This window comes from Psittacula echo, assembly GCF_963264785.1.
Source record: "Psittacula echo genome assembly, chromosome: 24".
Lineage (NCBI taxonomy): Eukaryota > Metazoa > Chordata > Aves > Psittaciformes > Psittacidae > Psittacula > Psittacula echo.
The window spans coordinates 2,495,522-2,505,631 of record NC_137759.1 but is presented as its reverse complement, the minus strand read 5'-3'; the positions used below and the strand labels follow the sequence as shown (position 1 = coordinate 2,505,631).

At 57.0% G+C, this 10,110-nt stretch overlaps 1 protein-coding gene across 1 annotated transcript; it reads left to right on the top strand.

Annotated features, from left to right (window-relative positions):
- Window positions 1–6,393: 6,393 nt before the first annotated feature.
- On the top strand, window positions 6,394–10,084 carry MATK (megakaryocyte-associated tyrosine kinase; the record flags this gene model as incomplete). The annotated part of the gene is given in 12 exon segments (XM_080634175.1): window positions 6,394–6,432; window positions 6,435–6,575; window positions 6,677–6,792; window positions 7,022–7,241; window positions 7,924–8,017; window positions 8,108–8,173; window positions 8,332–8,431; window positions 8,519–8,603; window positions 8,771–8,844; window positions 8,944–9,139; window positions 9,440–9,526; window positions 9,642–10,084. Coding segments are annotated over 12 exon segments (1,401 nt in total). The 3' UTR covers window positions 9,825–10,084.
- Window positions 10,085–10,110: the final 26 nt, after the last annotated feature.

Genomic DNA, 10,110 nt, shown 5'->3' with positions numbered 1-10,110 from the left:
GATAATAAACTCCTGGGCTCGTCAGTCTCTGCAGCGTGCTCCATTCCGCTGGGCCTGTCCCAGTTTTTGTCCTGAAGCAGTGTAGCTGTATTTGTGTAACGGTGCAGACGGGGCTGTGGGTTCAGGACTGTGACCTGTGCTTGCAGTGGGTCTTCCCCTTGGCTGGAGTATGAACAGGAGGCTCTTGAGCTGGTGTGGCTGGTGCAGGTGTTGTAGTGTGAGTTTATAGCCTCAGTTTTTGGGCCATGATGTGGGTGGTTCTGCAGCAGCAGATAAATGCGCTGATGCTGCTTTCCTATGGGAGCTTCCTCATGCAGTGCCAGGGCTGTGGGGTCAAGAGTGGTGGCAAGCAGAGTCTGAATGGAAACGTGACTGTTGTGTAGTGTCTTTAAGCGAACGGTGTGTGTGGAACGTGGCTGGTACCTGGTGCTGCCATGAGCTCGTGTGAACTGTGGTCTGTGTGCCTCATTAACCACAGAACCGGGGAATGGGTTGAGTTGGAAGGGACCTTAAAGCTCATCCAGTTCCCACCCCTGCCACGGTTCAGCTGGATGCAAACGCAGCTCCAGGGACGTTCCAGGCTCCCAGGGAGCGATCGCTGCTGCGCTCTGGACAGCACAGACACAGCACAGGCTGCCGGAGATCGCAGGGAGCAGCTTGTTTGGATGAGGCTTCCTCACCCATTTGGCGGCTGCAGGCTCCGGCACAGCACCTCCAGTGATTACTGCCCTATTTTGAAGTCGTTTCCGTCGCTACCGAGCAGCTCCCCTCACACCCGAACATCCACACCGCCACCTGCGCAGCTCCCCTCTCGCGGAGCTCACCTAAAATGGCGGCAGCGCCCGCGCCCAGGTGCCGGGGGCGGGGCCTGTTCGAGGGGGCGGGGCCTGCTCGGGGGGCGGGGCCTGCTCGAGGGGACGGGGCCTGCTCGGGGGCGGGGCCTGATGGGGCCGGCCTGTCCCCCCCCTCCTCTCTCCGCCCTCTCCGGGCGGGCAAGGTGAGGGCCACGTGTTACCGGATGTGTCACTGTTCCCGGTGATCGCTTGGCCTTGTCCTGACTCCGGGATGCTCATCCCGGAGCCGGGGTGGCTGCTCCGTCCTGAGTGTCCTCAGGAAGGCAGATCCCGGCCTGTGCTGCACTCCTGGGTTATGTTTGCCCAGGAGCGGGACCTTCCACTTGCCCCTGTTGAGCTTAGAATCACAGAATCCCAGATGGTTTGGGTTGAAGGGACCTTAAAGCTCCTCCAGCTCCAACCCCTGCCACGGGCAGGGACCCCTTCCACTGGAGCAGCTTGCTCCAAGCCCCTGTGTCCAACCTGGCCTTGAACACTGCCAGGGATGGGGCAGCCACAGCTTCTCTGGGCACCCTGTGCCAGCGCCTCAGCACCCTCACAGGGAAGAGCTTCTGCCTAAGAGCTCATCTCAGTCTCCCCTCTGACAGGTTCAAGCCATTCCCCTTGGCCTGTCCCTACAGGCCCTTGTCCAAAGCCCCTCTCCAGGTTTCTCATAGCCCCTTTAGGCACTGGAAGACTGTGACAAGGCTGAAAAGCCTCAATGGAGAGCTTGTAACAATTCTTTGCTAGGTGATCTTTGTTTCTTACAATCTTTAAAATGAAGTCATATCCATTATAGTGACAAACACTGCCTTGTCTCTGCATGCGAATGAACCATGTTCTAGTTAAATTTTATGTGGGGGTTTCAGTTGCATCTTTCTTTGTAGCTTTAAGGGACCTCATGTTTCCTTCCTGTCTGAAATAGTGTTGTAATTGTTGCTGTGAGCTTTTCAAGTAGCTGCTGTGCATTACTCAATGGGCTGGCAAAATCTCACTGAGGAGTGCATCTTGTGAAAGCAAGAGCCAGGCACAGCCTTTACTTTGGTGCAGGAGGTGGGGAGACGAGCTCTACTCTTACATTCGCCCATGGAAGTGCAGTGGGGGAGTGCTGGAAAGGTGCCAGTAAGTAACAGAAGTGCCCATGGAGACTCCCAAAGCCTTCGTCCAAAGGATGGAGGTGATTGATTGACGTATTCTGCTCTTCTGCGTGTTTCTGAGGGAGACTTTCTGGTGCGATTACTGCAGTTAAGCAGATTATCAGCTGTAAAATCCTGCAGGCACTCGGGGGTCTCAGATCTTTAATGTTTGTAGAGAGAAGCTGGGAGCTGAGCTCCCCATTCACTTGAGTTCGTCCCTGGGAAGCTCTGCTTATGATCAAGTGCAGGTCAAAGGTTGGGTTGGGGGGGTTGGCTGGGGAGGGCAGCGCGTCCCTGGGGGTTACAGGAAAGCAGCAGAGACTGGCTATTTATAGAGAGTGAACTCGATCACCGAGGTTGAGGGGCTCCTGGTGCTTTTACCGGCCTGTGAGAACTCGGTCTTGAAACTGATCCCAAAGTGCTAAAAACCCAGAGATGGGCAAATGTGTAGAGAAGCAGCAAGGTTTGGTTAAAGGGGCAGCATGTTTGTTTGCTTTTCACTTCTAACATGTCACTTTTATCCTCCCCGCAGGCAGCGGGGCTTTGTGTAGGAAAGACTCTAAGCAGGGCATCAGGCCTGTGGTGTCCTGGCAGTGGCAGACAGCACGTTCTTGAAGGCATCAGGTTGGGAAGGCTGTTGACAGGTCACAGCATCACCCGGGAGCAGCTCCTGTTGTGAGCGTTCCTCGGTTCTCAAGGCATTTTCAGATGTTCAGGCTCCTCTGCACTGCTGAGTTGCTCTGTTGAAATAACACTGATGGATAGCAACACTCTCTCCAGAGAGGAGAGACCTTTCTGCCTTCTCAGTCCTTAGGAAGGACTAATACTCATGAGAGGGCTGGAGCAGCTCTGCTCTGGGGACAGGCTGGGAGAGCTCAGAATCAGAATCAGAATTACCAGGTTGGAAGGGACCTTCAAGATCATCGAGTCCAACCCATGCCCTACAGGCTGGGCTGGTTCAGCCTGAAGAAGGCTCCGGGAAGACCTTAGAGCAGCTCCGGTGCCTAAAGGGGTTTTGAGGATGGATGTGTTAAAGATTAAGGCACTGGCGGGATGACTGATGGGCAGGTTGAGGAGGGGGAGACCAGCTCTGGCAGAAGTAAGTGGGAGTCTTATCTGCTGGCCATGAGGAAGCTGTTCCCTGCATGTGATGCTGAGTTCTCTGGGCTGTGGTCACGTCTGTGACAACAACCGGATCTGGCAGAGCCCAGCAGTACAGAACACATCCGTTTGTCACAGAGACTGCACAGACACCATGAGATCTGCCACTGAGCCCCAGGAGCGTGGCACAGGGGCCATCAGGATGTGCTCTTGTGATTGTGCTCAAGCCTGAACACACCTGGGGATCCTTACAAATCCAGAGGATAATGCACGGAGTGCTCCTGGGCAAAGACATCCCAAGGATCCAATGACCAGACTCACTCAACGGGCTTGGAGAAGTTGTTATTGATGGAAAAATATAACCAGGATCTGAAAAAAATACCTCACCAGGTTAGTTTGGAGGAGTTTTCTTCTACCCTGCCTTTGCCATTGAATTGTCAGTACGTTTTGAAGGCTTAAACACCATTCAGTTAAAACCAAAGCTTCACACCTAAGAAAAATAAGACCCCAAATGAGGAATGTTGTTTGCCTGAAACTGCCCTTTTTTTTCCTTCCCACCTTTTTGCTTAGAATAATGGAAATGTTGAACGTGAGTGCAGAACAGGTCTTCAGTTTTCTGGCTGGGAGGACGAGCTGCGGAGGCAGCTGTCCTCTCCCCACCAGCTGCGGGGCTGGAGGGTGTAGATAAGTCACTGCCATTACAGTGGTGTTCATTTAACAGTCTCTGCAATTCCGCATCTCAATCCTATTAATGTGTTTGGCTGAGACAATTTGGGCTGTTCAGCTGGAGAAGAGGAGCTGCGTGGAGACCTCAGAGCAGCTTCCAGTGTCTGAAGGGGGCTACAAGGATGCTGGAGAGGGCCTCTTCATCAGGGACTGTAGTGATAGGACAGGGGGTGATGGGTTCAGACTGAAACAGGGGAAGTTCAGGTTAGATATAAGGCAGAAGCTCTTCCTGTGAGGGTGCTGAGGCGCTGGCACAGGGTGCCCAGAGAAGCTGTGGCTGCCCCATCCCTGGCAGTGTTCAAGGCCAGGTTGGACACAGGGGCTTGGAGCAAGCTGCTCTAGTGGAAGGGGTCCCTGCCTGTGGCAGGGGTTGGGATTGGGGGAGCTTTAAGGTCCCTTCCACCCCAACCCAGTTTGGGATTCTATGATTCTGTCAGCGGGGGTTTCATCCCATGCAGAGCACAAGATGTGCCGTGCTCTTGGATCAGCCTCCCCCAAGTCAGTGCTGAGATGGGAGTAGGCTCCAGGATCCTTCCCACTCCCAGCACATCCTCTCCTGAGTCCCAGTCTCTAAGAGCTGCACTGATGGTGGCAATCAAAGCAGTGAGAGCAGATCCCCCTCTTTGCATTGCTTCTTTGTGAGCCCTGGGCAGCGCTGCAGGATACAGGATCTGATGATCTCCATTCCTAGCAGGGTGTGTACCTGTGCCCTCAAAGGGTAAAAGCTGGTGTAAGTGTTGTCAAATAATGAGTCACTCGTGCTGAATGCTGGACGGCGGCGGCAGGCACCAGGACTGCTGGGACGCAGCCCTTACCAGAAATCAGGAAATAACACAGGAGCTCTTTCTGGAGCATGCCCTTGAAAACAGAGCTTTGGTGCTCCGTATGACAGCAAATTTACACTCCAGGAATCCAGGAGTCCAGCTACAGGTGACAGCGTTGTCCCCAGGCCCTGCATGGACATTGCTGGGAGGTAAGAGCGAGGGTCTGTGAGCAGGGGACGTGTTTTCATGGTTACTCTGCCCATGGAGAGGGCTGCACGTAGCGTTGCAGCGTGAAGAGCATGGTGGTCAGTGCGGAAAGCAGGCAGCTGCCTCCTGCTTGTCAGCAGAAGAGCAGAACTTGCTGTTTGTCCAAGCGACCCTCAGGGTGTTTGTGTGTTCTCCAGTTTGTGTTTCAAAGGTGTGTGCAGTGCACCCGTGCCAGCCTCAGTGCACGGGTGCAGCTTGGCCTCTCTCCCATTGCTGTGCTGGAAGCTCCTCGCTTGGGACACTGTCCTGGAGCAGCAGGAGGTGAAGCACCACCCATCAGAGCTGCTGTTGTCCTTCCTGGTGCAGCCATCATGTCTCTCCTCGTACCATGTGTACCACAGCGAGGGGTAGGGAGCAGACCCTATCCTGAAGCCCACGAGGTCCTCATCCAGCCTGGAATGTGAACAGAGCTGCATCCAGTCACGTCAGCCTTTGGCTGTGCCTTTCACCTCCAAGTCCACTAAGATAATAGGTGTGACACAGATGCAGGACAAGAGGATGGCTCCTGGAAGAGATAACAGTGCTGCCTGCTAAAATGAACCTTGCCACAGTGCAGTTGTCCCTTTGTTGTTGTTGTTCTGGATAGGAACTGGATAAAGCCCTCAGATCCTCACGTCATGGAGACAGGCTGGGATTTTACCACTGGTGGTGCGGAGGAGTGACTGTTACTCACCCTCCAAAAGAGAAGTAGAGCACAGAGCGTCATCGCTGCTCCAAGGAGCCGAGTGAGCCCCTCTGCCTCTCCTAGCCCAGCAGAGCCAGGGAGGCTTCACCCTCCTCTGGTGAGAAGCTTCCAAGAGGCCAAAGTGGGGTTTCTCAAGGGGTCCCAGCCCCACATTGCCCTGCCTGGGCTCTCGTGTTCACTGAGCACCAGGAAAACCAGTCCTGGAATGAAACCACCTCTTCCCCTCCTCAGATGTTTCTCTACTCCGAAATCTGATGCTTCCCTGGCTGGTTTGAGTTCTTAGAAACACAGAGGGGCAGCGAGCTGCAGGATAGCTTTACACTATCTATCTTCACCCGTCATGGGATGATGCCACGGTATGAGGAGGCACGGCAACTCAGGCGGGGCCACCGAGGACAGAGGTTTCAATGGGTGGGCTGTCTCCCCTCCAGACCCTGTGCTGCCAAGGATTTGCCCGCTGAGTCCCACCATCCACAATTTCACTTGTCCAAGGAGTCCGTGGATGGAACCCTTTGAGCCTTTTTCTCCATCCTCTGGTGTGGGGCTGCCCCACAGGATGGACCAGGCTTGCAAGGACTGTGTTGGCCAGAGGAAATGGTGGAGACAGCAGTGGCCTGGGACGGGCCAGCTCAGCCCCATCCCTCCACAGCCCCCTTTGGTTTCTTCTCTGCAGGTGGCAGCAGGAGGAGACAGGGAGTCCCTGATGCGCTGACGGCCGACCATGTCTGGGGTGAGCGGGGCTGCCACAGGGGTGCCAGCACTGCCCCTGCCCACGTCGGGGTGATGTGTACCCCCAGGACCACAGTGGGGTGGAGGAGGGCTCATGCCCAGTGCCCCTTGTCCCCAGCCAGGGCTGCAGATGGTCTTTGGGGCTGGCTCTGATGGCTGTGGGAGGTGGAGGGGGTCCAGCTCTCATTGTCACTTGCTGATGCTGCCTTCTCCCTTCCAGAAGCATTGGCCACCCGGGACACAGTGCGTCACCAAGCATGACCACACCAAGCCCAAGCCCCAGGAGCTGGCCTTCCACAAGGGTGACGTGGTCACCATCATTGAGGCCGTGGAGGTAAGCACAGTGGGTGCCCCAGGAACATAAAGGGGATGGGACCCATCATCCTACTGGGATCCCCTTTTCCTTCCCTTGCTCTGAGACCCTCTCACCCTCAGGGCAAAGGCTGGTACCGCGCCAGACACAACGAGACGGGGCAGGAGGGGCTGATGGCGGCCAGCGCGTTGCGGCAACGCGGCGCCATCCACGCCGACCCCAAGCTCAGCCTCATGCCGTGAGTACAGCTGGGGGACGGAGCAGCCTGCAGCCATGCCCTGGCAATGGAGAGATCCTTGGGGTTTAGAGACCCCAGTTGTGCCCAGCCAGCTGGGATGGACCTCATGGCAAGGGGCTTTATGCAATGGCATGTGCATAGCTTTGCTGGGGGCTCTGCTTTCCCTGTCTCGCTGCTGGTGTGGGGGAAGCCCCCCAGCACAGCCAGTCTCACGGTGTCCTCTCCCCAGTTGGTTCCATGGGAAGATCTCGGGGGTGGAGGCAGTGCAGGAGCTGCAGCCCCCTGAGGATGGGCTGTTCCTGGTGCGCGAGTCTGTCCGGCACCCCGGGGACTATGTGCTGTGCGTGAGCTTCGGCAAGGAGGTGATCCACTACCGCGTGGTGCACGAGGACAGCACGCTCAGCATCGACAGCCAGCAGTACTTCTCCAACCTCATCGACATGATCGAGGTGAGACCCCCTTCGCCAGGCAGGGAGCCCCACCGGCACCAAACCTCATGGGGTCACACACAGTGGTGGCAGGTCCCTCTCGTTTTTGCCCTGATGTAGGTTCTCCCCATCCCTGCTCATTCAGTGCTTCACTCAGCAGCAGGCCTTAGGGCATGTTGGAAAACAAAGATCCTGGCAGCCTCTGGACAGGGTCTGAACCCCAGCGAGGCGTTTTGCCACATCTCTGTCCCCTCCAAGCCCCCTCTCACCTGCTGCTGCCCATCTCCTCACCAGGGCTCTGCATTCTCGTATGCTTTCCTCATTTAGACATAACTTCTGCTTTCAGGTGGGTCCTTCCCCCTTTCAGCTCCTCTGGCCCCACTCTGTAACCGCAACTGCCATCGCTTCCGCTCCTTATCGCCTCTGCAAACCACCTTCCGCTGCCAGGGCTTTAACCCATCGGCTGCTGTCCCACTCACTGGCAGCATCCTGGAGCACCTCGAGTCCATCACGGTGTTCCCTGGCTGTGTCCAGTGGGAGCAGGGCTGAGATGTGGGCTGCAAATTGCAGTGCCAGGGCAAATGTGGCCCCTTGTGGGTGGCAATGATGGGGGGGACCCATGGAGCATCCCCCAGCTCCACACCCCAAGCTTGGGGTAAGAGATGGCATCACTGCATCGCCTCCATCATCCACCCCTCGGCAGTACTACATGAAGGAGCAGGGAGCCATCTGCACCAAGCTGGTGAAGCCCAAGCCAAAAAGCGGGATGAAGTCAGCCGAGGAGGAGTTGGCCAAAGGTAGGAGATGAGGCAGAGGGTCGTGGTCCGGGTTTTGGGGACAAGGCAGCATGGTGGCCCCTGCTAACCTGCCCTTGTGCCCATGCCCAGCTGGCTGGCTGCTGAACCTGCAGCATCTCACACTGGGAGACCGCATTGGGCAAGGCGAGTTTGGAGGTAGGTGAGACGATGGAGTTGGAGCTTCCCTGGCCCCAGGCTTCCCCAAATGGCACCCTCTAATGTCCTCACCCCATCCCCATGGCATGGGGGGGCTCAGCCTGGGATGAGGGGAGTCAGGTGTGAGGCTGAGCCTGACCCCCCACATCCCCTCCCAGATGTGCTGCAGGGCGAGTACATGGGGCAGAAGGTGGCCGTGAAGAACATCAAGTGCGATGTGACCGCCCAGGCCTTCCTCACTGAAACTGCTGCCATGACGTGAGTCCCCCGGGGGTACAGCCTCACCCTGCCTCGTGTCTCAGGGATGAGCAGGCACCCCCTTAACCCAGATCCCCTCCACTCCAGGAAGGTCCGGCACAGAAACCTGGTGTGTTTGCTTGGTGTCATCCTGCACAACGGCCTCTACATCGTGATGGAATTCATGAGCAAGGTGGGAGCTCCTGGCCGGTCCTCAGCCAGCAGGACCTGTTGCCACTCAGATCTGGGGACAAAATCCATGTTTAGCGGCTGAGTTGGATGGATGCTGGGCGCTGCAGAGGCAAAGCCTCCGAGCAGCCCCATCGGGTTGGTCCTGACGTGTTTATCCTCCTCTATCAGGGCAACCTGGTGAACTTCTTGCGCACACGGGGCCGGGCGCTTGTCCCAACGGAGCAGCTCCTGCTCTTCGCTCTGTAAGTCCATGTCCCTCCCTTCAGACTGGGAATTGATGCTCTGGGCATCCCCAGGGATCATGTAGTGACACTGTGCTCTGCCTCCTTTGGCTACCACAGGGACGTGGCTCAGGGCATGGACTACCTGGAGTCCAAGAAGCTGGTGCACAGGGACCTGGCTGCCCGCAACATCCTCATCTCTGAGGAGAACGTGGCCAAAGTGAGCGACTTCGGCTTAGCCAGGGTCAATCCTAAGGGTGCAGATGCCACTTTGCTGCCCGTCAAGTGGACGGCCCCAGAGGCCCTGAAACACAATGTGAGTGATGGTGGGAAGGTGTGAAGGGCACAGGGGGTTCCTCCCAAAGCAGCTCTGGAGTCCCTCTGCTCATCCTTGTCCTGCAGTGGCTTCTGGCACATTCAGCCCCGCACCTCCCAAAATTCGGGCTCTGTCCTGACCAGCCCTTGCCCTGGTGCGTAGCAGGAATTGGGGCAGCTCCACAGGGATGGGGCAGGATCACCCCCGGGGCTGTGCAGGTGATGGGAAGGGGGCAGCCTCTGGCTCCTGTTTTGCCCTCAGGGAGGTTGGCTTCAGCCTCCCCTCCTCCTGCTGCTGCAGAAATTCTCCTCCAAGTCAGATGTGTGGAGCTATGGAATCCTCCTGTGGGAAACCTTCTCTTTCGGCCGCGCGCCCTACCCCAAGCTGGTGAGTGCTGTACCAAGGGACGCTGCAGGTCAATGGGATGGGGACATCCCAGTGTCCCCTGCCTGGGGCAAGGGGCAGGAAAGGGGAGTCTCAGCTGCATTCTCCATCCTGCCAGAGCCTGAAGGAGGTGACGGAGCTGCTGGAGCAGGGGTACCGCATGGAGCCCCCCGAGGGCTGCCCCCACACCGTCTATGCCCTGATGAAGAGCTGCTGGGCGCTGGAGCCGGGCAAGCGGCCGTCCTTCAAGAAGCTCACTGAGAAGCTGCAGAAGGAGCTGAAGCACCTGAGGGATGTTTAACCCCAGCCTCCTCCCAGGACCTGTGGCCAGAAGCCCCCTGGACCCACCAGTGTTGGGGCTATCATCACAACATACATCCCATGGGCTGTGGGTCCCTTCGAGCTGCCCATCCCAGTGACAGGGACAGGACGGAACATCTCCGCTCACTGGAGGATGGAACCTGAACCCTGAGGCAGCCCCGCTCCAGCCACCGCCTGCAGCAGCTGAACCACACGGATTTGGGCTTTTCTGATTAAACCAAAGGAATTAATTCAACAGCATCTTTCAGCCTCTGGGCACAAATTAG